The 25,421-nt window shown below is 43.8% G+C and overlaps 1 protein-coding gene across 3 annotated transcripts in view; it reads left to right on the plus strand.

The window, feature by feature from the left end:
• Positions 1-1,233: 1,233 nt before the first annotated feature.
• Positions 1,234-25,421, plus strand: part of Rab6 (RAS oncogene family member Rab6) — a 46,832-nt gene continuing 22,644 nt past the window's right edge. For all 3 annotated transcript variants that reach the window (XM_045756689.2, XM_045756691.2, XM_045756690.2), the window contains exons 1-2: positions 1,234-1,474; positions 5,972-6,030. In XM_045756689.2, the coding sequence (XP_045612645.1) occupies positions 1,405-1,474; positions 5,972-6,030 (129 nt within the window). In that variant the 5' untranslated portion in view covers positions 1,234-1,404. The remainder of the gene's footprint in view (positions 1,475-5,971; positions 6,031-25,421) is intronic.

The following is a 25,421-nucleotide window of genomic DNA, read 5'->3' on the forward strand; positions in this document are numbered from 1 at the left end:
TACTTATCTACAGAATTGTATACATTGATAAATAGCCTAATTCTAATTATTCAAACACCATTTTAATGAAATAATCAATTGAAAATCTATAATTAGTATACAATCTGTCGGTATACTCTATAAAATGAGATATTATTTACCTGAGTATATTATGCACGTCATCTGCTCTCCCTTCACTATACTACTCGCTAACTATCCTTATTTAACATATATTATCTATGCATGGGGGTTCAACCACTGTAAATTATCTGAAGCCCATCATCACTCAGCAAAAATCTGCTATCAGAACTATAACAAACTCTGTCTTCAGACAACACACAGCCCCTCTGTTTAAATCCCTAAACATGCTAAACATACACTCATTCCACACATTCTCTTGTGCTATTTACATGTACAAAACCTTGTTCTTATATACTAATCTTGATCTAAAACTTTTCCTTAATATATGTAATAAAACCCATGAGCATCACACCAAAAATAAATATCTCTTTGATATCCCAAGAATCAGAATAAATATGTCCAAACACTCCATGCATATAAGAAGACCTAGTCTAGGGAATTCACTTCCCAATGAATTAAAAACTGGTCCAACCTCTGCTTTATTCAGAAGTAAAACCATAAAATACCTAATTTCATTTTTCATAGTTTCCTACCTTGTGTTTCAAAGTCACCTACTTTAATACTCAAGACATGCAACATTAGCAGTATAATCATTACTGTATTTTGTTATTTGAGTTATTATATTGAAATCAAATTCTGTTAGAATGTGCATTTTAATTACTCTTACTTTTCCCCTGTTAGATTAAGGACCTGCCCGAAACGCTATGCGTGTTAGTGGTTTTGCAAGAATGTAAGAACTTCAATGCAATGTACTCTCATAATTCAATGTACCTTCTTGTATAATAATAAATAGAATAAGGAAATAAAAATAATAAAAAGAAAAACACGAACGTAGTTGATTCTCTGATTAATAACTAGTTTTTGTAAAGTTACTTAGTTACTTACTTACTTTTTGTAAAGTTACTTTTGTAAAGTTACAAGCTAAACAAATACATTAAAATACAAAAAAAATAACTAATAATTTAAGTTTCCTCTCAAACGCTGTAAAGAGTGGGCGAGGACTAGAAGGAGTTGTTGGGTTGGCCATGTAAGAGGAGGGAGACCGTAGCCTAGCTAGCCATGACAGGGGACCGTAGTGCAGGTGCTGCCACCTGGGGGCTGGTGAGGCAAGCTAGACATTTCACCGGAAGCGCTGCGAGTCAGTACGTGGCGGTGTGGGCGTCGTGACGGAGTAGCTCCACCCCGTGTTAACTTGCTCCCCCCTTCCCCTCTTGCCCTGTGGTTCCGACCCGTGGCGGCGGCGGTCACTAGGACAAAATTTATCTAATAACGCAAAACAATAGCATGTCCATGTCGGGCGAATTCGGAAACCCACTGAGGAAGTTCAAGCTGGTGTTCCTTGGGGAGCAGAGCGGTGAGTACTGGTGTATGTGGGGGCTCTACGCCCTCCGGGGGCTCTTTTGGGGCTCCTTGTGGACATTCTTGAGCGAGTTTGTAGCCCTGGGAGTGTCTGAAAGACGGCAGGCGGCCGGAGGAGGGCGCAGAAGAGCGCAGTTAGCCTGTATCTAGGGCGTGCGGACGTGGCATTGATTTTCGTGAATCAGCTGGTTGTTGGGCGGCGCCGCCTACTCTGACACGGAGCCGCCCGTCGCAATACGCCCTTAATTACATCATATATCCTTTATCCTGGTACAATATTGTCCCCTGGGGAGGTGTGGCAGGGAAGGGCGTGGCTGGTGGTGTCGCTCGCGGCGCCACACCACCGGCCTCGCCTCTCGGGGCCTTTGTCACCATCAATAAAATGGATTTATTAATCAAAAACCTATGGAGGATGTAGTTTAGACCGGCGCAGGATCATTGGCTGCTATTGGCAGGGCTGTTTTGGGTTTATTGACGTGTGAATTGATTATTTGACTGTTGGGGGTCAGGGTGGTGAAGCTCCCTACTGGTGGGATACTCTATTGTCTCACAGGAGTCGTAGTTGTGGTGTAATGATCGTGTCGTGGAAAGTTTCATCCCTCTACAACTCTTCCCATGCTTCTAGTCAGTCTTTTTTGTAGATACTCCCTAGACTTGTTAGGTTATTCTTGGTTATGAACGGCTGGGTTAATATAAGGGTCTGTGTGCGCTAATTTTTGATCTGCAGTAATGTCTTGGCATTTACAGTTGTCAGGTAGGTGGTTCTGTGGATTTATAACCCTCTGGGGGAAAAAAATACAGGTTTTCCATCCTACATTATGGTTTGATGACCTTAAAGCCCTTGTATTTCACCTCTTTGACCTTTTCAGAGTCGTCTGGATTAATATCCTCCAATTTGCTCAGTGTTTTAAAGGTCTCGGTGTGATTAGCCGTCACATCTGGTTTGCAGTGTTAGTCCTGTAGTTCTCGTGTAACTGGTAGTCTTCTACACACTAAAATATAACAAATAAGTTTTTATCCAAATTTGTCTGAGGGCCAATATCACTTTTTAGTGGCCTTGATGAGGACATGAAGCCATTGGCTTGTCTAAGGTCTCTCCCATTTGTCATGATTATATGAAGCTGGATTTTGAAATATGGCAGTTTTGGCATTTACAGCTTCGACGGGTAGGCAGGGTGTAGCAGCATCTCCTGTTTTCTGCCCTATATTGTGACTTGAGCTTGAAACTGTTGCTCCATAGTTGTTACATATGACCTTTTAAAGTTGACTGGATCAATATGCTCCAAATTGTTCAGAATTTTAAGTTTCGATGAGACCAGCCCTGTCGTGTCTGGTTTGCAGTGTTCTTAGCCCTTTAGCCCACAACTCTTCCTGGTATAGGAGTCTGTCTACTTCGGAAATGACTTTTGTTGCCCAATGTTGAACTTACTCCAAAGCAGCTATGTCCTCCTGAAGATGAAGTCTCCATGCTTGGATACAGTAATCCAAGTGGGGATGCATCAGATAATATACTTACTTGAATAACTTCCTTTTCCTTGAAGTCAAAAGTTTGACCATTCCTAGGGTTATCTTTTGGAGAGTAAATTTTTCACTGAATACTGCCTGATCTAAATCCTTTAAATATAAGCCTATTAGCATTTATCTCCTATTAATTGCCACAAAAATGCACCACCTGGCAATGCAATTTTAAATTCATACTAGAGTTCTTTTCACACTGCTCCTTACATCGCACATTTCCCAGTCTCTTCATTCCCATTATTTATTATTTTCCCACATAAATTTAACCTTTCTTGTCAATGTTACCATATCTTTGGTCCTGCCTGGTCTAGCCACACTAATTTTACTGGCACACATCTCTGTAATTTAGTTCCAATGCCTTACTTTCTCCAGAAAGCTCCCATCATGGAGTGAGTAATGTAGAAGTTTCTCCATAAGATGCTTTTAATTTAATAACACTTATAACTGCACATCATTTTGCCATAACTTCTCACTGCTGGCAATGAACATGGCATCACCCATATTTTTTTTTTTTTTTTTTTTGAGATATATACAAGAGTTGTTACATTCTTGTACAGCCGCTAGTACGCGTAGCGTTTCGGGAAAGTCCTTAATCCTATGGTCCCTGGAATACGATCCCCTGCTGCGAAGAATCGTTTTTTCATCCAAGTACACATTTTACTGTTGCGTTAAACAGAGGCTACAGTTAAGGAATTGCGCCCAGTAAATCCTCCCCGGCCAGGATACGAACCCATGACATAGCGCTCGCGGAACACCAGGCGAGTGTCTTACCACTACACCACGGAGACTGCAATATTCATACATGCCAGTAACAGTTTATCCCCATGAGTTCACTCCCGCTCAAAGTGTCTTCAAATCCGTAACTAACCCATCCATATGATCCAGGGTGCCACTGCTTAGCCAAACTGTAAAATCCTGTTTCATGCTGTATTCACACAAAATGATTTTCATCAGATATTTAAAACTTCTCAATTCATGATTAACTCAATTACAGTCCATTTTTTTCCTAAATCTATAAAGCCAGTATCAACTTTTCCTCCTTTCTAGAAACTTTAAAGCAAGCTTTCTTAAAATCTGATGATTATAACCTCTCCCTTTCTTAAATGCACTTTGCATACTTTTCTTGATACTCGGTAAACTACCTCCATGGTTCCCACGTTTTCCCTGCCACTCTATCCCTTCTATCCCTTGTATATGAAGACCTTAATACAGATTTATACAATTGAATTACTACCTTCTTTTCCTTAGTCAAAGGTACGTTTCAGTATTTCTAGAGTTTGGTTAGCTTTTTTCTTTCAAAGTGCTGCTTCTACCTGTTGTGCAACTTTCAGTGAGTGGTGGATTTTAACTCAAAGATCCTTATCTTCAATCTGTTGCAAGGCACCTGGTTGTTTTTAATTTCGTAATTGACATGGGTGCAAAGTCTTGCATTTGTCAACATTAAAAAGCATATGCCAGTCTTCTGATCATTTGTGGAGTTCATGTAGATCTCTTTATAAGGCTTCAATATCATTTTTATTTCCAACTGTACCATAAATCTGTCATCTGCAAATTAGAAGTGGTTTGTAATATCCTCATCTATGTCTTTGAAGTATATGACACATGCAGGCGATGAGTCACAATAACGTGGCTAAAGTATGTTGACCAGACTTCACACTAGAAGGTGAAGGGACGACGACGTTTCGGTCCGTCCTGGACCATTCTCAAGTCGGACCATTCTCATTCTCGACAATCGACTTGTGAATGGTCCAGGACGGACCGAAACGTCGTCGTCCCTTCACCTTCTAGTGTGTGTGGTCTGGTCAATATATGACAAATGGTAGTACAGTATATGAAAAATAGTAGGGTCATGTCTGAACAAAAACCTTGCCAACTCATAATGAAAAAGCAAAGAATTTGGTTTCAAGTATCCTTGATAGTTTTCTCATGGCTCCAAAAATTTCTGTAATGTTGAGTCCATCTAAGAGAAAATCATAGGATGGAATTCAATCCAAAGTTGTAACAAAACTGGCAAATGAACTATATCTACCACTGAAACTCCTTTTCAGGCAATCTCTGGACGACAATGCAGGGGGTAAAAAAAAAATAATGCTTTTTCACTCATCAGGCTAATACCCAAGGTACCACCTACCTGCCTAAACTGCAAATGCCAAAATATTGCTGCAATTCATAATCCAGCTGGATAAAATCCTTTATCAAGCCACCAGCTTCCTATTCTCATCTGGTAGAATCTCATCTATTCTACCTGGATTCTACCATCTCACTGGTAGAATCCGACCCCTATCAAGAATACCCACAGAGAGTAACAAAAAAGTGTCAGGATTTATTCTGCATCTTGTGTCCAGGCACCCTGGTGTCAGTATCCAGATGACAAGACATATTACCCAGTTAGAATTTTACCTCTATAACCATATATATTATGATGTATATTTTACTTCCCTTCATTTCAATTACTATTAAGCAACACTTAAAAAATAACGTGTACTGTACCTGGATGTTGGGCTTGATGGGGGTGTGTGTGTGTGTGTGTGGACATTGGCTTTCTAGGAGTATCCTACACTAGAACCAGGTATACCAATGTTCGGAGACAAATTTTTTGGTAATTGCTAAGAGTTTAATATTGTTTGGTGATATTTTTTGGTTATTCTTGTCTTGTACTGGTTAAAGTACAGTTGATACTGTACTGTGCAAACTCGATAACCAAGGCAGATTTGTACAAGAATTTAAAATGGTGTATTCTGAATGCTGTAACTTACCTTCATTGCCATAAAGATAAAGTATTAGGTTTACAATTCATGATATCACCTTCTAAAATATATGCAGCACTCGTGGAAGAATGTCATTATTTCTTTTGTCCATTATATGTTCAGTAGAGTAAATAGGTACAGTAGCCTACTGTACTACATAACTTTCAGCACATCCATGTACATTTTAATGATGGTAGAGGTTTTAATGTTATTTCGTTCTTTTCCAGTTGGGAAAACTTCACTCATCACGAGGTTTATGTATGATTCCTTTGACAACACCTACCAGGTAAATATCAAAGTTCAGTTCACTGTATGCTGCTTTTATTTGTGTTGTTGTCTAACCTAAGTGTAGTTACAGGATGAGAGCTACACTTTTGTTCCATTTTCCCAGTACTGCACTGTCATATAACGCTTTGAAAACGACAGTTTTGATATTCCACTACTTTCTCACCTAACTAGTTCCATATGATTACCACTGTATTTACTAAGAAAACTTTCTAATAATTTTTTTTTGGCACCCATTTCCTTAGCTTGAATCTGTGACCTTGTTTTTGAGGTCACCAGTTTCAGGAATTCCTCCTTGTCAATATGGTCAATTCCCATTATTATTTTCAGTGGTGATCATACCACCTCTCTTATCTTGTAGCTTTGGCATATTTAACGGCTTATTTATCTAGCCTCTCCTCATAACTCATGTTTTTCAGGTCTGAAAGTCATTTTGTAGCATGCCTCTGCACCTTTTCCAGTTTATTAATGTGCTGCTTAAAATATGGGCACCATACAATGCTGCGTATTCCAATTTTTGCCTCGCAAAAAGTCATGAACACTAGTATTTCACTGGCCATGTAATTGAGTGATTCTGAAGTTGGAAAGCACAGCATATGTTCCTTGTGCAATGTTTTGTGTGTGTAATTACCTAAGTGTAGTTATAGGATGAGAACTATGCCCATGATGTCCTGTCTCCCCAGTACTCTGTTGTATAACACTTTGAAACTACTGACAGTTTTGGCCTCCACCACCACCCTTAGCTTGTTCCAGCTGTCTACCACTCTGCAAAAGAAAACTTTCTAATATTTTTCGGCACCTTTGTTGCCTTAGCTTGAATCAATGTCTTGTTCATGAAGTTGCTGGTTTCAGGAATTCCTCTCTCAATTTGGTAGATTCCTATTAGCATTTTGTAAGTGGTGATCATATCACCTTTTTATCATCTATGTTCTAGTTTTGGCATGTTTAGTAGCATGCTGTTGCACCTTTTCCAGTTTATTTATGTGCTGCTTGAGATTCGCACACCATACAGGTGTGCGGGCGCTTGCGTATGCTTGCAGGGGTTGGGCTTTGGTTTGTGTGTTTTAGTTTAACCATTTGGCTATTTATCTGGCATATTTTTTCCTAGATGAATAGCCAGTTTTATGTTTGCAAAGTTTTTTTGTGTACAGTATTCTGTATTTAACAGTATGTACTGTATATTGTTGTTAGATTTCCAAGCCTTTAGAATAAATGGTAAGTAAAATAAAGAGCATCTTAATTTTCACTGGTTTCTCGTTGTAGCTTCTGAATATCTTGATTTGCTGACTCAAGCTGTACGTTTGACAGATTGTTACAGAAAACTATTAGAACTATATTGATGTCATGTCAACAGCCAAAGTGTTATCGATTGAAGGCAAACTCTGGAAAACCATAATACTTTCGTAGGTCAGAATGTGTTTTACCAGTCAGGGAGCAGAACCCACATCCCTCCCAGACTTACTGTATTTGATTTGCAGTTTAGTTCAACAAATTAAACAAAAAGTATATCACTGGGGTTTTCTTTGATTTTTGTCTAGCCATGCACATAATAAGTGAATAAATTCAACAGTGAAGACTTGTTGCATTGAAATATGTTGCAGTGTATACGTTATGAGTGAGACACTGATACAGTAATGATAGAGAAATAATAAAAGCCTTTATTACTAAGCAAAAAAAAATATACAAGTTTAGATGTGTTCCTTACCATAATTACATCGCAGTTAATTTAATAGTTTGGCACCCAATCTCATTCAGCATTGACATTCATTATTAGCACTCCATCTTAGTCAGCTTATTTATATTTTAGGTTTAGCACATCCTTTTTTACTTGTATGGTCTTTTCAGTGCGTATAGAATGTAGTTACCAGTGTCTGGCCACCTAGTTAGTTATGATTAAATTGGTCATAAACCCATAATAAATAACTTTAGTGAAGAATTTATAGCATGGAAAGATGAGTTATATATATAAAATTATCCATGTTCTAGTCGTAGGTATCGTGCAAAAAAATGTAGGCGATTTAGTGTGGTGCTCGGGTATTGGAAAACACAGGTGCCAATACACACAGAAATCACAATAGCGTGATGCATCAAATGGACAAATCCACAAGGGCCATGACGAGGGTTCGAATAGGTGTTTCTTTAGGTGTTCAAAATAGGTTTTGTAACGTTTCTTCACAGGTGCCAGTCTTTGACCGAGAACATTTGTGGTTATACCACCCCACTTATACGGGAATTTCACCAGCCATGCTGTTCACTAATTAATCTGGCATGTCTTGTTCAGGTAATAATTTAAAACGATAATTAAAGGCCACCTAGCAGAGTAAGGAACACTTGGGGAGAGAGAGAAAGCATGCACTTGGTCGGTGGATGTTGGCCCTATTGATTTTTGCTCATCTGCAGTGACTTTCTAGTCTCGCGTTGCTAGACCAGCAGTCCCCACCAATTGTATCCAGTATTATTGTTAAGGCATTCTGGAACCCAGTAATTCATGGCAGTAGTTGCTTTTTTGATGTGCAGTGGTTTACTGCAGGTTACGTTTGTACTTTGGTCTGTTAATTGGTAGGGAAATTACTGAACTCTTCCCAACTACGTACTGTACTGTATTTGAAATTTATATTCCAAAAGGTTAGCATACTGCATATTTCTATTCATCCTATTTGTGTATATTTTGTAAAACATCTTTAAACACTTGCATTTGTAAAGCTGTGGAGTATATATAGTATGATCAAGGAATTCTTTACTGATATACCCCATAAGTTAGTCTGTAGCAGCAATATGTACCCGAGACACAAGTTGAAGACGACGTACACGAGTATCTGAAGCAAAGTGTGAGGAAGCTGTGTATTGGAGGCTTGAGTAGCAAATGATAGTGAAGGCCGGGTATATGTGGTGACTGGTTGTTGCACTCATCAGGTACAGTAATATTCTGAATGGCAGTAAGGCAGTGCAGTTAAGATGAACAATAATAGGTGGTTTAAATATCTAAAACTTTTAATGGATTAAATAAGAGTTTGCCTGACAATTGCTCAAGTGTTGTAATCTGTGATTGTAATGCAGTGGATTGTAACCATGTGGAAGATGCAGCATTTGACCAAAGTAAGATTTTCTTGTTGGGCAGTTTAAGTTGTGTTTAATGTCATTAATAGACCAAGGCAAGAGAAATGGTGTAGAGGGAGAGGGGCAAAGTGCATGGAGAGAGGGGAGTAATAATGGTCCAGGATGGGGGGGCAGAAGCCCACAGGAAAGGAGGGAGTAGCCAGATTGCTAATGCTGTCTTCCATCAAGTTAGAAACGTTAACCATCCTATAGATTGGCCTTTAAAAAAAACCTTTCCTGCCTCTACTCTTTAGATGCAATCATATTCAAACTGCCCCGATACACAACATGCCCAACATGAACTATAGTCCAGGCTTTGTTGTGGATGACTTTTCCCTTTCATAGTACAGTGAATACTTAAATGCTCTAACCTTCTTAACAAATAGGATCTGTAACGTACAATTGTTACGTTGTTGGGTAGATTAGATACAGTGTTTAAGTGGGCTTTTATATTTTAGTAGTCTTGGTTACAACAGTCGGTTGTTGGCAGTGTCGTAGATGTTGAGACAAAACTTAGAGCAGAGCACAGAGATGAGTGAGGCCGGAGTTGCGGAGCTTGATACAGGCGAATGTGGCGGCTCGATGGGGAATCGTGAGTGTCTAAACTCGATGCGATCGTAGTCTGCTGTCTACTCTGTTGAATCTGGAGTGTCTTGGGGTCGATTAAAAGTGCATACGCCGAGTGCTACATTCTTGAGGTTGAAGAGGTGTGGTAACTCCGAAGCGTCTGTACAAATCTGAAGTTAACCGAATCACTGGAAATTACTTGTTATTGTTTTTAGATTTAGCTACTCGGAACGAAATGTCCATGTAGCACGGGCTATGGTGAGCCCGTTGATTACTTGCTTCTTGATTGCTTATATTATTGGACTACACCTCAGCTTCCTTCAATAGGATGAAAGGAACGTTCCCTGAAATTAGGGAAAAGATTTGAGTAATCGTAATTACTGCTAATGAGTTTGTCATTAAGGTAATGAGTGGAGCGAGTATGTTGTGTACTCGCTACAGGTCTGACATATCTTTGCCCCCCTCTACGCTCTTTCCTGTCCTGTTTTTGTTATTAATTTTCTTTCACCTTTAGCGTCCTGCCATTTTCTTTTGTCTTCTAACTTTATGTATACAGTACCCTCTTTTTCCTATTCTTCCTGTCTAACCTTTGTTTCACCAGACACTCTAGTTCTCTATTCTTAAGTTTTCTCTTTTCTTACACTTATTCTTTCCTTTCATCCTATTGTTCATCTTATTCTTACCTTCCATCATATTATCTTTCATTCATCCCACCTTTCATCTCCTATATAATAATAATAATTCTGGACATACTTTTACTCTGGACAGGAAGCCAGAATAAATTACTGACCCTGCCCAGGATGCAACCCTATAACACGCTGACTAATTCAAGAGTACCTACTTAAACTGCTGGGTGAATAGGAGCTTTAGGTGAAAGGAAATGTGCCCAACCATTTGTGTCCTGCTCGGGATTCGAACCCGGAATTCTCGATTGTTCATCGAGAACGAAACTGACTATCTTGAGGTTATCTTGATGATTTCGGGGCTTTTAGTGTCCCCACGGCCCGGTCCTCGACCAGGCCTCCACCCCAAGGAAGCAGCCCGTGACAGCTGACTAACACCCAGGTACCTATTTTACTGCTAGGTAACAGAGGCATAGGGTGAAAGAAACTCTGCCCATTGTTTCTCGCCAGCGCCTGGGATTGAACCCGGGACCACAGGATCACAAGTCCAGCGTGCTGTCCGCTCGGCCGACCGGCTCCCCTATACCGTACCGACTACCGTACTACCGGGATCCTTACCTTATATTGTCTATCTCTTCCACTGTTTCCACACATGGCTTAATAATGGTCCAGGATGGACTGAAGCGTCGTCAATTCTTCATTTTGAAGGGATAAATTCTGATGTGCGGTTTGGACATACAGTATAGTATCTTTAGCCACGTTATTGTGACCTGTCTGCATATAGAATTTCCTGTCTTGTCTGCTAGTCAATCTGCTTCTTTATTCATTTGTGCTATGATGCATAGGGGATGGAGGGGGAAGTTAATCTGATGCTCCTTGCAGAACCATACTCGTTGTCTGCTGCTATAGCCAAGGGGTTTGAATAACAAAGTCTGCATGTATTTCATTGGCACCCCTCTGTGATTGTATTTGATAGCAAATGTGTTGAATAGTTATTATTGCACAGTGGGACCACCTCTGGATGACAATTATGACTGCTGTTGTGTTCAAGGCAAAAGCTAATAAGGCAAATCGGACACTTGGATTTATTAATCGCAGCGTTAGTAACAAGACACCTGGTGTGGTTCTCAAGCTATATCTTGCTCTAGTTAGGCCCCATTTAGATTATGCAGTTCAGTTTTGGTCGCCATTTTATAGAATGGATATAAATTCACTTGAACGTGTCCAGCGTAGGATGACTAAGTTAATTCCCCAAATTAGAAATCTTTCATATGAAGAAAGATTAACAAAGCTTAAGTTGCATTCACTGGAAAGGCGAAGAGTTAGGGGTGACATGATAGAGGTTTACAAGTGGATGAATGGACATAACCGGGGGGATATTAATAGGGTTTTAAAAGTATCAACACAGGACAGAACACGAAACAATGGGTATAAATTGGATAAGTTTAGATTTAGGAAAGACTTGGGTAAATACTGGTTCAGTAACAGGGTTGTTGATTTGTGGAACCAATTGCCGCGTAACATTGTGGAGGTGGGGTCCCTCGATTGTTTCAAGCACGGGTTGGACAAGTATATGAGTGGGATTGGGTGGTTATAGAATAGGAGCGGCCTCGTATGGGCCAATAGGCCTTCTGCAGTTACCTTTGTTCTTATGTTCTTATGTTCTTATGTTCATCAAGTATGAAAATGAGAAGATCCGTAGGAGCCGTGATGAGGATTCGAACCTATGCGCTGGGTGTTCCCGGGAGCACACTCCATTTGACTAGGCCACGACATGGTCAATAGGATTGCAACCCGGGGTGGTACTACACCCGCTAGGATTCCCGAGGTTTCCACTGAAGCCAAACCAGGGTTTCACACAGTCCCACCATGCACTCTGGCTCTGTCATCTGGGAATGTTCTGCCTCTGCATATGAGAAAATCCGTAGGAGCCGTGATGAGGGTTCGAACCTATGCGGTAGGTGTTAGACTGGCTACACTAGTCTAGAGCGTGTACCTGAGAACACCCACCACATAGGTTCAAACTCTCACCACAGTTCCATCACGATAGTGTGTTTACTCTGTGGAATGTACGAAAATGATATGGAATTCATTACCTTATCTATAAGTAGAATCAAATTCTGAAAATAAATACCAGAGAACCTGACGCAGGTTCGAATCCTCGTCACGGCCCTTGTGGATTTGTTTAAGTTCCAGAGAAACTTGAGAACATTATGCTCAAATTAAATTATTGCTGGAACACTACAACACGAAATGACGTCCAAAAACACACAAAACATTCAATAAATATTATAATAAGCAAAAGAAAATGAGACGCCATGAGATTCATTGAGGAAGATTAAGCCACCCAAGAGGTGGCACGAGCATAAATAGTCCGTAAGAAATTGAAATTGAAATAAGTTTATTGAGGTAAGACACACAAAGGGATGAGGTAGCTCAAGCTATCCTCACCCCGTTCAGTACATCGTGTTAATATATACAGTAAGGACACCATGAGGATGAGCTGTCTGTGCAGTACAATTAGGCAAGCGTGCACAAGGTTTCTCGCACACTGAACCACAGGTGGTGTGGAACTAGCGAGGAGGAGGGTGATGTGGGAGGTTGGGGGGGGGGGGTAAGTATGTGGTTGTGAAACCTGGATCAAAATAGACACTGCAGTTGGTTTAGTTAAGTTGTTGGGAAAGTTAGCTTAATGGGTGTTTATGGGATGGGAAGAGTTTTGAAGTTAACTGCTACAAATAAACGAAGTCGTCAGACTTGGGGCCCATAAGTGAGGCTAAGTGGCAATGAGGAGCATGAGAATGAAGGGAATGTTAAGAGGTTAGAGGGCCACTTGTCTTTGACGGACTGAAGGGAGGAGAAGGGTACCACTTTAGAACTGGTGGTGGTTATTGGGCCTTGTGTTACCTAGCAGTAAAATAGGTACCTGGGTGTTAGTCAGCTGTCACGGGCTGCTTCCTGGGGGTGGAGGCCTGGTCGAGGACCGGGCCGCGGGGACACTAAAGCCCTGAAATCATCTCAAGATAACCTCAAGATTGTCTTCTAGTAAGACGATGCAGATAGCAGCATCGCGTTAATTTGGTTTCATTGAAGCCTTGATGTTTTGAAGCTTCAACATTTGAGAGGAACCCAGCACTGATTAACCAGGTTGTTATTCATACGTCAGGCTGCACGCAGCTGCGTCCAACAGCCTGGTTGACCAGACCATCAACCAGGACACCTGGTCAGAGATCGGGGCTTCGGGGACCTTGACACCTCACCTCCCCTCCCCCACCCCCCGTCCAACCACTTGGGCTGGACGGTAGAGCGACGGTCTCGCATCATGCAGGTCTGCGTTCAATCCCCGACCGCCCTAGTGGTTGGGCACTATTCCTTCCCTTCGTCCCATCCCAAATCCTTATCCTGATCCCATCCTAGTGCTAAATAGTCGTAATGGCTTGGTGCTTTCTCCTGATAGTCCCTCCCCCCCCCCCCTATGGAATCAGAGGAAGGTAGGTAAGGAAACCAGCTCCGTGAAACAGAGATGGTGTCGATCAATGCTCAAGGAAGCAATCCACGGAAATTGAGTTAGCCTCCAGTGATGTAGACATTTTAGATAACACTGAGACAGTTGAATACATTGCAGGAAATAGCGGGAAGCGCTGGTAATTGGTTTCAGTTGACAATTGGAGGTGGCGGGGAAGGAGACATATGCTACCACAACCTTGGGGAAAAGTGTGTTGAGAGCGGCCCCAACATAGCTGTGCCGCTCGTCATCTTAAGCAGTCACATCATCCAGGTTCCCCTCGCCTCGACTTCTCTCATGAAGGCTGTGCTCCACCCAACACAGCTCTACAGCTGCACAAACCCTCCCTCAACACACCCACCTATCATACCCGCCGCTTTATGGAACCCTTCAACCCCCCGTGACTATACAGGGACAGTAATCACACTGTGATGGTATCAATGAGAATAAGTAGGAGCCGTCATGAGGATTCGAACCCATGCGGTGGGTGTTCCCACGCACACGCCTTGGACAACCAGGCCACGACATAGTCAAAAGGATTGCAATTTCAAGTTCTAGTGAGCCCACGAGGGTTTTCAAAAGGCTACTTTCCTGAAAATCCTGGTCCAGCTTTAGTAGAAGCCTCAAGAAACCCACGTGTGTTCAGTAGAGTGCAATCCTTTTGACCATGTCGTGGCTTGGTTGTCTATTGTGTGTGCGTGGGAACACCCACAGCATAGGTTCGAATCCTCATCGCGGTTCCTACGGATTTTCCCTGTGACTACCTTCAGCTCCCAACACCACCACATGAGCCTTCTGTTCACCCCTGGCGCATTTACCCTTCACTAGGGGTGAGGGGTAAATGAACCAAGGGTAAGCTCACCCTCTTTCTCCCCCCCCCCCCTCTCTTCTCCACCTCTTACTCCCCTCACATTGCTACCCAGACTCCCTGCCATCTCTTTCCCTGCTCAAAGCATTTTCTTCCCGCCATCTTCCTAACGTGACTGTAGGGGGGTGATGCGTCGTGTCGATAATCCCTCTGTTGGAGAGTGCAGCCCCCCCTCGCCCTCGACCTGCAGCCCCCTCGCCCCGACCGACAGCCCCCTGGTCCCCAACCCGCCGCAGAGCCTAGGCCCCGACGCCAGGAGACGGCTGCATGATGCAGGCCAGGGGCCTCACCTGGCAGTGGAGGAGCACCTGGGAGTCTGGAGGCCTGTAAGCATCACCTGTAAGGTCACACACGTGGAGGTGCAGCGTGTTCTCTCCCTGCCCGAGGCGGCTCCTGGGAGTAGGGGTACACTTGGGTGCTTTTTAGTTGATGTAATTGAGGTGTGAGCTCTAATTTGTGCTTGCAACTGTTCAGTGGACATGTATTTTTGCATCTTTTTTCTGTTTTATCAGACTGTTTATTAATGCGTTCAAGTTCAAGTATGTTTATTGAGATAAGCAATAAATACATCTCAAAGGGATAGAGTAGCTTAGGCTCTAATGCTGCGATTACGTACGGCTATTTATGCCCAAATAGCCCGTGCCACCTCTTGGGTGGCTTAATCTTTATCACTCAATCGCTGCGATTACATTTGTAATTCTCACGTCATGAGGAGTCGACTCACATCTCTGGGATAGCCCATGTTCAAGGCCATATACCATTCCCAAGAACTGTAAGTACATAGCCCCTCAAAATGAGCTCTTAAGCTCTAGTGTGGATTAGAGCAACTGAGAATGTAAAGAGGAGAGGAAGACATGACCGAGGGCGAACGTTAGACGTAATTTGTCGTAAAGACCACGGAATGAAGATCTTGAGTGGTTCGGAGTAAGGAGAAAGAACGTAAAGGGAAGAGCGAGAATCTCACATGGGTGGGACACAGCAGGCACGGGCGCGCGCCTCTGCTGATATTGATTGAGGACACCCTATATTGGCTAGTGTGTGTGTGTTGGGGGTATTCTATATCGGAGAAGAGCAATAAAGTATGGATTCCGAATGGCTGTTAGTGAATTAGTGCAGGCCAAGACCATGATTGTCTTGACTGCCCCTAAACGCCATGTCAAAATGCCTCATAAATGAACACACGTATTAGTGTGTTCTACAGTTCCACTTCTACAGCAGGTGAGTGGCTTATGAAGTAGCAGCACTCCTCGCCAAAGAATTGGTAATGTGTCGTTCCCATTCCCTTCAGGGATATAACCCCTGTGGCTCTGTTGCTCCCAAGGTTGTTGCCCCTTGCGAGTTGACTTGTGTTCGCAACTACCCAAGTTACAGCCCCGCTCCTGTGCTAGGTAAGTCCACTACGGGCTCACCATAGCCCGTGCTACTTAGAACTTTTTGTTCCCAGTAGCTGAATCTTAAACGGTAGTAGTTCAGAACAAATTATAAACCTTACTAGACGGTTGTATGACCTTTCGGTTATATTGAACCAGTGACCTTGTTGACAAGTCATCGATTTCTTAAGTAATATTTCTTGCATCGCAATTAAACTAAATTGAACTCTAACTAATACCTTATTGATGATGGTGGTTCCCTTCAGCAGCTTTAATATTGCTCTATATATTTGGGGCATCAGACTTTTGTTCAAAATTGCTTGCTTGCTTAATCCATCCAGTCGGGTCGTGGCGGAATATAAAGCTAAGTAGCTTTGAGGGTTAATAAGGTGAATGTTGGTGCGTGTTGAAGTGGTGAAAGTGTAGCAGCAGCGGTGTTGTGTTGTTGTTTTTAGATTCAGCTACTGGGAACAAAAGTTGCAAGTAGCACGGGCTATGGTGAGCCCGTAGTGGACTTACCTGGCACAGGAGCGAGGCTGTGAGCGGTGTGTTGGCTTGTACTGTGTTTATAAAGATTGTCGTGTGGAAGTTGTGGGGGGGGGGGGGTCATGTGTTAGTGTTGGGTAGTTGGGTCCAACATGTACTTTACAAGTACATGAAAACCTGTTTGGGTGTACTGTTGACCTGATACTTTTATTTTGGTTCGTCGGCATTAGTTATATAAAGTACTTGAGGAATATATGCAAGCGTCGTCTCAGTGGTATAATATTTGTAGGGAAGACTTAGGTTTAATGTGGAGGTGATGTTGAAATTGAAATAAGTTTGAGGTAGCTCAAGCTATTCTCACCCCGTTCAGTACATCGTGTTAATACATACATAGACACACATCACAAACAATAAACATATTACCGAACATTCTGAGAGAGGTGATGTTTGTTAGTGTTTAATGGAGCAGGTGGTAGAAAAGCCCCCTGTATGGATAGGTGTTGATGGTCACAACCGCCAAGAGACTATTATAAGGTTTGTTGGACGTCAGTGAGTCCACTACTTCAGCTGTGAAGTATTACAGTTAATATTCCTTCGTTGTACGACAGAATGTACCGATTGTGTTTGGTTGTGTCGTAGCGGTCAATGATAGCTTGGATTACCAAGGACAGGAAAATGATTTTCCTGTCCTGGTTGTTAAACGATTTGTTAAACGGGTGGTATTCCATGGATTAATATTAGGATTAAGGACCTGCCCGAAACACTATGCGTGCTAGTGGCTCTACAAGCATGTAAGACCTCTTGTATATATAAATAAATATACAAATAAATATATAAATACAAAATCAAACAATTTTATGATAGTGTTTCTTGGTCACATTTGCCTCCAACTGTTCTTCACATAGAATTTGATAAAACTTCTAAAAGTATCATAGATTTATTGTCTCTTCCTAAAGGAGGAAGAGTTGAAGAATGGAGTATTGGTGTAGACCAGCTCCTAGCGAGAGGGTAGGCTGTGTTGTGGGTGCCTGAAGAATAGGAGTGGGGGGAGTGTGTGCTGGGAGGGGGGGCGCCGCGTGTTAGGAGTGGGGGCGCGTGTTAGGAGTGGGAGGTAAACTTTCACAGAGTGGATTCCGTGTAGGAGGTGAAGGTGGTGACGTGAGCGGCCGCATGACTCACTGGCCCACATGACACATGGTCGTCACGCCCAGCCCATCACTCACTCTACCTTGTGCTCTACTACAACACCCATCACACTACAACAAACTCTCCTTCTTATAAATTCAGCTACTCGGAACAAGTTCTATTACGGGCTCACCATAGCCCGTGCTACATGGACACTTCGTCCTGAGTAGCTAAATCTGAAACAAGTAGTAGTAGTTCCAAGTATCACGGGCTATGGCGAGCCCGTCGAGAACTTACCTGGTACTGGAGCGGTGCCCATCCCTCACTCTACCTACCTTTAACTGTTGCCGTAATAAGTTCTCTGGTGGTCTGGGTTGTGGGCTCGTGTAGTTATTTTGCTGCACACACTCCCTCCTAATGACCAGTTCTCGCCTTGGGAAACGAGCGCTTACTCCCTCCTTTTTTTTGGAATACCTTTTTCACTAAATGGAGAACAGCCTGGTGGACCAAACTCTCACAAGTCAAGCCTGGCCTCAGGCCGGGCTTGGGGAGTAGAACTCCCAGAACCCCATCAACCAGGTATCAACCTTATTAGTATTTTAAAGAGCATAATTTGTTCTAGTTGTAAAAATGATTACGTTAGTTATAATTAAATAACACTAATTCGAACCCGTATTTTATAAGCAGTCAGTGCTTGAACCCCCCTAACAAACATGTTCCTTCTGGCCATAAGAGTTATATTAGAGGAAGATTGTTGCTCGTGATTGATTGTTGGCGCCGGAGGTGGCTAGCCTGCTCTACGCCCTGGGCTTTGACCTCTACATGTGGCGTCCGGATCCCTTCACTGGCGAACCGTATTGTCTGAGTTGTGTACACCCTCCGACCTGCCGGCTGCTCCTTGAACCTCACGCCCATCAACTCTCACCAATGATGTGAACTGACTTTCTAAAGTCTTTGAACTCGCTACAGGTATTTGAAGTATCACCTCGACGCTTGATGCCTCCACACTAGCACTAGTGATATTTAACACGAAATGCTGGAACATACTCGGTCAACATTCAGTTTATGCACGACTGGGAGCCGAACGGACAGCACACTGGACTTGTGATCTCGGGTTCGATCCCAGGCGCCGGCGAGAAACAATGGACAGTTTTTTCACTCTATGCCCCTGTTACCTAGCAGTAAAATAGGTACCTGGGTGTTAGTCAGCTGTCACGTGCTGCTTCCTGGGGGTGGAGGCCTGGTCGAGGACCGGGCCGCGGGGACACTAAAAAGCCCCGAAATCATCTCAAGATAACCTCAAGAGACTAGTTGTACTGAGTATAATGTGGAGCTGCCACGCATGGGCCAGTATACACCTGCAGTGTTCTCATATAATCTCATATTCTTGTGTTCCATTAAATATACATTTTAGTATTTATAAGTGTGTTCGCGGGGGGTAAGTCGAGGCTGTGGAAGTGACTGTGGGGAGGAAGCACCTTAAAGCAGACAGAGGCAAAGCCTGGAGGTTGGGCCCCTTCCGCCGCCACCACCACCACCACGGTCACACACTAATACCTCCACCTCATCCCTGCCTCCATTGGAACTACGGGCTCACCATAGCCCGTGCTACTTGGAACTTTGTTCCAGGTAGCGAATCTAACAATAACAACAATCCACTGGAACTTATTCCTAGTAGCTGAATCTATAACAACCTGCCTCCACACTCGTACTTCTCTACCTGCTGCCCCTGCTGGACCTCAGTCTCCTAGTATGACCACCACACTCACCACTCTTGACTCCAATGAAGGAATAGTTGTACAAATCCACAAGGGCCGTGACGAGGATTCGAACCTGCGTCCGGGAGCATCCTCGTCACGGCCCTTGTGGATTCGTTCATTTGATGCATCACGTTAGTGTGATCTGTGTGTGTAAGGAATAGTTGTATTTATGCTGGAGATGACAATTACAGAGCAATAACACCTCCACGCGTGCATGGTGTATAGTGGGCCACAGTCTCCCAACAATATATGATAAGACAGTTTAAACAACCCCAAGCAGAATGACAGCCACTAATAACACCCAACAGGCCCCTTCATACCTCAACACCACAGTTAAAAGTGTGAACAAATCAATTTAAGTACAATTAAAGTGTGGAGAGAACTTTGTAGTGGATTGGGGAAATTCGCCTGGGTGTGGTTATTGTAAGAGAAGCCCAGACTTGCAATCCTCTGATTCTATTACCTAATAAGTCAAAGTAATGATGTGATTCTATGTAAATAGCGAAGTTTGATGGGTAAGGAAAATGTTAAAAGGATAGGCAAATATTAGTGGTTGGTAGGTGATCAACCAGGCTGTGACTGTCAGGCTGCGAGCAGCCGCGTCCAACAGCCTGGTTGATAAGTCCAGCAACCAGGAGGCCTGGTCGACGACCGGGCCGCGAAGACGGTAAGCCCCGAAAGCACCTCCAGGTAACCTCAAGGTAGGTAGATAATTGTAAATCAATCTGAAGGTAAGGTTAGGTGTGGGATAGAGGCTGGCAGGTAGGCGTGACCATCCGAATCATTTGCCAACACCCACACTGGGCTCAAATGGGTTGTTGTTGAAGATTCAGCTACTGGGAACAAAATGTTGCAAGTAGCACGGGCTATGGTGAGCCCGTAGTGGACTTACCTGGCACAGGAGCGGGGCTGTAACTGTAACTGGTGATGACTCCATACCTTCACTGGTGGTAACTGTTGGTGCTGGCGCGAGAGGTGAGGAGGAGGGGGAATCGATTGAATTGAAGCTGTGACGTTATGAAGGCGAGTGTTGATCCACCTGACTGTCCTTCACCGTTGACCTCGTCTACCCTCTGGCCACGGGGGGGTCAGGACACTGACTCGTGATAGTACACTTGTAATTAATAGGAGTGGACATGAGAATCAGTTCGCGACACTCGCCACGCAGTCAGCCACACTCAACGGACTGAATTGCTCGTTTTATGGGAAGTATTGGTGATGGTTTATCTCTGGACCTGCATCAGTTGTGACAGCCATTGTGTGAAGGACCATTTCTAGTTTGTTTTCATCGTGTTAATTTGTTTGTTGTTTACACGCGTGTGCAGGCCAAGTGAATGGAGATCAGGGGCCAGATTCAAGAACCAGTTACACAAGGACTTAAGAACGTGTACATCTTTCCCCAATCTTTGACGGCTTTTGTTACATTTATTAAACAGCTTACAAGCATGAAAACTTGCCAATCAACTCTTATTGTTATAAACAGCCTCCTGGTGCTTCGGAGCTCATTAACTATTTAATAATTATAAACAAAGCCGCCAAAGATTGAGAAAAGATGTACAGGTTTTTAAGTACTTGTGTAACTGCTTGGTGAATCTGGCCCCAGGTCCAGCCAAACCAGTCTGTGCTCCTCTCTACTTTAATTCACCTGTCGCGGTAGTATGTGATGGCTTTGTCTAGCCTACAGGGTTATACGGGTGCTGGCTTTGGTACTGTAGTGTGTTACTAGTCGGTTGATTGATGAAGATTAAGCCAGCCAAAAGGTGGAACGGGCATGAATAGCCCGTAAGTGGTGGCCCTTTTGAGCCATTACCAGTATCAATGGAGGTGCGACTGCACCCTGCGTGACGGGAGATGTTTTCCGTCGTTACTAGTCGTGATATCGGCTGTTTTATAGCTGGTTCTGTCTGGTGTTGCAATACTTAGTGTGTGTTGGTGTTGGTGGGTCAGCAACAGTTACTTGTAGTGAGGTGAGTGTCGAGTGGCGGAGTGAGTCACAAGTTTTATCTCCAGGTGGATCAATAGCCCGGGGGGAAAGGGGTGTCATGCTCCGTGGCAGAGCTGGCGCTGGGGCCGCCGCCCCCCCTTGTACCTGGCGCCGCCCCGTCGACCCCCTCTGCTGTACCTGGCGCCGTCATATTCACCGAGGAAAATAAGTCAAGACTTAATACGGATTGTGTTCGATATTGTGATTAATATTTCCAAATGTTCCCCGGATTACGGAACACTGCTGTTGCTGTTTAGGATTCGCTACTTGGAACCAAAAGTTCCAAGTAGCACGGGCTATGGTGAGCCCGTAGTGGACTTACCTGGCACAGGAGCAGGGCTGTGACTTCCACTGACATCATTAGTGAACTGAACCCCTCGTGTCTGTCGCAGACTTCATTCTTTAAAGTAACCAGTGTTGATGACTACCAACTTTGCTTTTCACAATTTATAATAAAGGTTGGTGTTGTAAGTATAATAAATCTTTCAGCGAAAATAAGTAGCGCGCCCTCGGTTGTAATTGATTATTCTTCGTTATTAGCCGAGTTGTGGTGTAACTTTCTCCAGTTGTACTCGTCTAGTTGTGCTGGGTTGAGCTTCGGTCCTTGGGTCCCGAGGATGACCCGTTCGTTGTCTGGCTCTCGTGGTGTATGACGGCTAGAAGGCCACCGATGTTGTCCCGACCTGGGGGTACCGCGTGGCCATACCTCGGGTTTAGGTGAAGACTCCAGTTTGCTGCGGCTCCTGGCGCCAGGCTCCCTGACACCAGGCTCCTGGCACCGGCGGAGGGGGTGACTGCTGCCCCTCCTCGGTCGTTGGTAGGGGGGGAGAGGGGGTGTCGCAGTACTACTGGTTCAGCTGTGTTCAATAACAACCATTTAGTTATAATGGCTGTAATATAGTCTAATGTGAACTGTAAGGAAGACATGCCTAGATAACATGCTGTATGACGTCCTGTCACTACTGCTCTTTACTGTAACTTGACAATTGAATAGTTATTACCTGTTTGATTTAGCTCTACTTCCTGGTGGTTGCCTGGTCTTTGAGGCCGCTTGTTTCGTAGCCTTAAGGTCAGCCATCACAGCCAGGCGGACCTGGTAATTCAAGCGGAGCCTTGTTCACTTCTCTTGAAACTTCCACTGTTGTGGAAGGAAGTTCCACCTACTCCCAAAGTTCAATGCCGGAGAGGGGGGGCCCCCCCAGCACCCCAGGAAGCGAGTATGTAACACTCATTCTTGAAAGATGTTGATGTCTCTTATCTAGAACTGAAGATGTTAGACCAGATTCGGACACGCATGTTAAGTTTAGAGTTCAGCATCTACGGACGCCATTATTTGGAAGACTCACGGCTATAACACTCACAGATGCTCACAGACGAAGGTTCGAATCCTCGTCACGGCCCTTGTGGATTTGATCACGGCTGTACTTAAGCATGTCCAACCACTTGGACTTGTGGGTATAGTAGCGACCTCGCTTTCAGTTCCTGCTTTCGATTTCTGATGGTGAATCCATCGTGTTTCTACACTCCGTCCTCGTATCCCAGCTTTCCTGTCCTTGTATCCTCTTGTGTGTGCTATAGTCGTATTGACTTAGCGCTTTCTCACAATTTACTAACATTTTCTTCATAGCCACTCCATCGTGGCTATGAAGGAGACGTGCCACGTCTACATAGTTTCAAAGTACCTGAGCTTTAACAATATATATATGTACATTCACTGACCATTCATGGATACTCGTGTCTACGGACCTCGCAATTTGACATTTACTGTAGTGTGGGAAAGTGACGGTATTGCTAAATGGTATTCACTTATGACTGTTGCTGTCCACCCGTATTCTTCTGCGGAACTTAAGTGTTAGTCATTCCTTGCCTTGACACCTAATGTAGTGCCATCATCTTTCATTCAAGTTTACTTGAACATCTATACAGATACCTTACACGGCACTTTACTGCCCCATCACCCTAGCATTCATCTAGAAATTCTAGAAATTCGTTGGTAAACGTGCTTTAAATGATAGGTACAGGATAGCTTTTGCTGTAACAGTTGGTACTGTTAGCGCTAGCAGAAGTTGTCCGACTCGGGTCAGTTCTGAGATCGTGACAGCATCTTGCAAGTGCAGTTTAAAGCAACTGGTCTTGTCCATGTACGTCTCGGTTGCATTACGCCCTATCTTGCTGGAGGTTGGGGTGAGGCTGTTGGTGTTTCCATACATCAGAACCCTGCTAATCAGTTACTGCAGTAACCTTTGATTTGTTCTTTAAAACTTATCATAATGAAACTTAAGATCCCGTTGCATTTTCGCTTGTACTCTCCCCCCCCCCTCAGACTTCGCCTGTCTTCTAGAGTATAGCCATATTCGCACTAGTTCGACCCAGCCAAACTAATTGTAACTGTGTGTAACTTAATTGTGTAAGTAATTCATAGAGATGTTTTATATTACTAGAGAAACCACGGCTGCTAATAGTGACGGGTTCCAACACCATGAGCGGGAACCTCTAGCCTTTAGGGGATGCGAGGAGGCTTTGCATGTCCTCTGTGGGAAGCTGCGAACCGCGGCCGGAATGTAGGCAGGCAGGCAGGCAGGCAGGCAGGCGTGAGCGTGATCAATAAGTTGTGCAGCTGAAGAGTTTAGTGGTGTGGCGCGCCACCAGACTAGGGGAAGGTAAGCTATAAAGCCAGAAGCCTGGTTTGTCAGGATATTTGGTCGTGGTTACCGCACTAAAATATGGTGTTGGATAACGTTAAGGAAGTAGAATGCTCCTCATACAAGGATGGTGGGGAGAGTTGAGGTTAAGGGGGGGGGAGCTGGGAGATTTCTCTCCTTGGATTGTTGACGACGGAGGGTGTTCTGAGGGATGACTTGTCGATGGGAAGACGGAAGCAGTGCTTATGGCGCCTGAGACTGACGTTTGTGACGTACATGGCGACAGAATCACTGGTATTGACTGGTTTGTAGGTTGCCGTGGTTCTGCTAGTATTGGTGGCGGCAATGGTATGTACTCGTCAGAGGTGTGTAATACCAAGTTAAGGGTTAAAGGACGGGGATCACCTCCACACGAGTGCAACAACCTGGTTAGTAGTAGTATGACTAAATATTTAGTGCCTGTACATGCTAAAACCAGTAAACACACCCATACACGGCAAGACAGAACGGGACGAGCATCAGGAAAGACCAACTGGGGACGAGCCTGAAAGAACGAGGTCACACAGAAAACGAGACTTAAAGATACTAGACCAGACCGAACGTTATGAACGAGATGGGAGCAGACGTGAAGCTTTGCAACTCAACCATTCATGGTTCAGTCAGATTACGACAGGCGTAACTCGGGCTGCACGTGTAAATAATACAACTCGCAAACTCACTATACACACAATACGAAAGAAACGTAAATCGTCATAATTTGGTCATTCTTTAGTGGCATCTGATGTGATGGTCGTGAAACGTTACAGTAGCTTTAAACGTGTTGAAATATAACCTTTGATAATACGAGCTTGGCCTGTGACCTCCAGACAAGGGGAGTGTCAAGGGTCATGTATTAGGGAGGTGAGATGAAACAATAAGGGGGGTCATACAAGAGCATAATACATCACCATGGGTAATAAGTAATTAAGCCAGCATGTGATTGTTCAGGGTTTAAGACTTAAGATATCAATTGCGTACTTGGAGACCAGACATGCAAGACGTACCAGGGTCACCCCCCCCCCCCACCCTTCCGCCCGCTCATAGCCCCGCCCCCTCCTTCACCAGCGATTGATTGATAAAGATTAAGCCACCCAAGAAGTGGCACGGGCATGAATAGCCCATAAGTGGTGGCCCTTTTGAACCATTACCAGTATCAACTCTTGATACTGGAGATCTGTGGAGGTGCGACTGCACCCTGCGTGACGGGAGATGTCTCCCGTCCCTTCACCAGCGTCCCTTCAAAATGTATATATACATGTACCTCTCCCCCATTTCCTCGCATGTGTCACGCTGTTCATTCCTCCCATTACTAGCGGCGGATTAAAAC

Source organism: Procambarus clarkii, chromosome 53 (assembly GCF_040958095.1).
Source record: "Procambarus clarkii isolate CNS0578487 chromosome 53, FALCON_Pclarkii_2.0, whole genome shotgun sequence".
Lineage (NCBI taxonomy): Eukaryota > Metazoa > Arthropoda > Malacostraca > Decapoda > Cambaridae > Procambarus > Procambarus clarkii.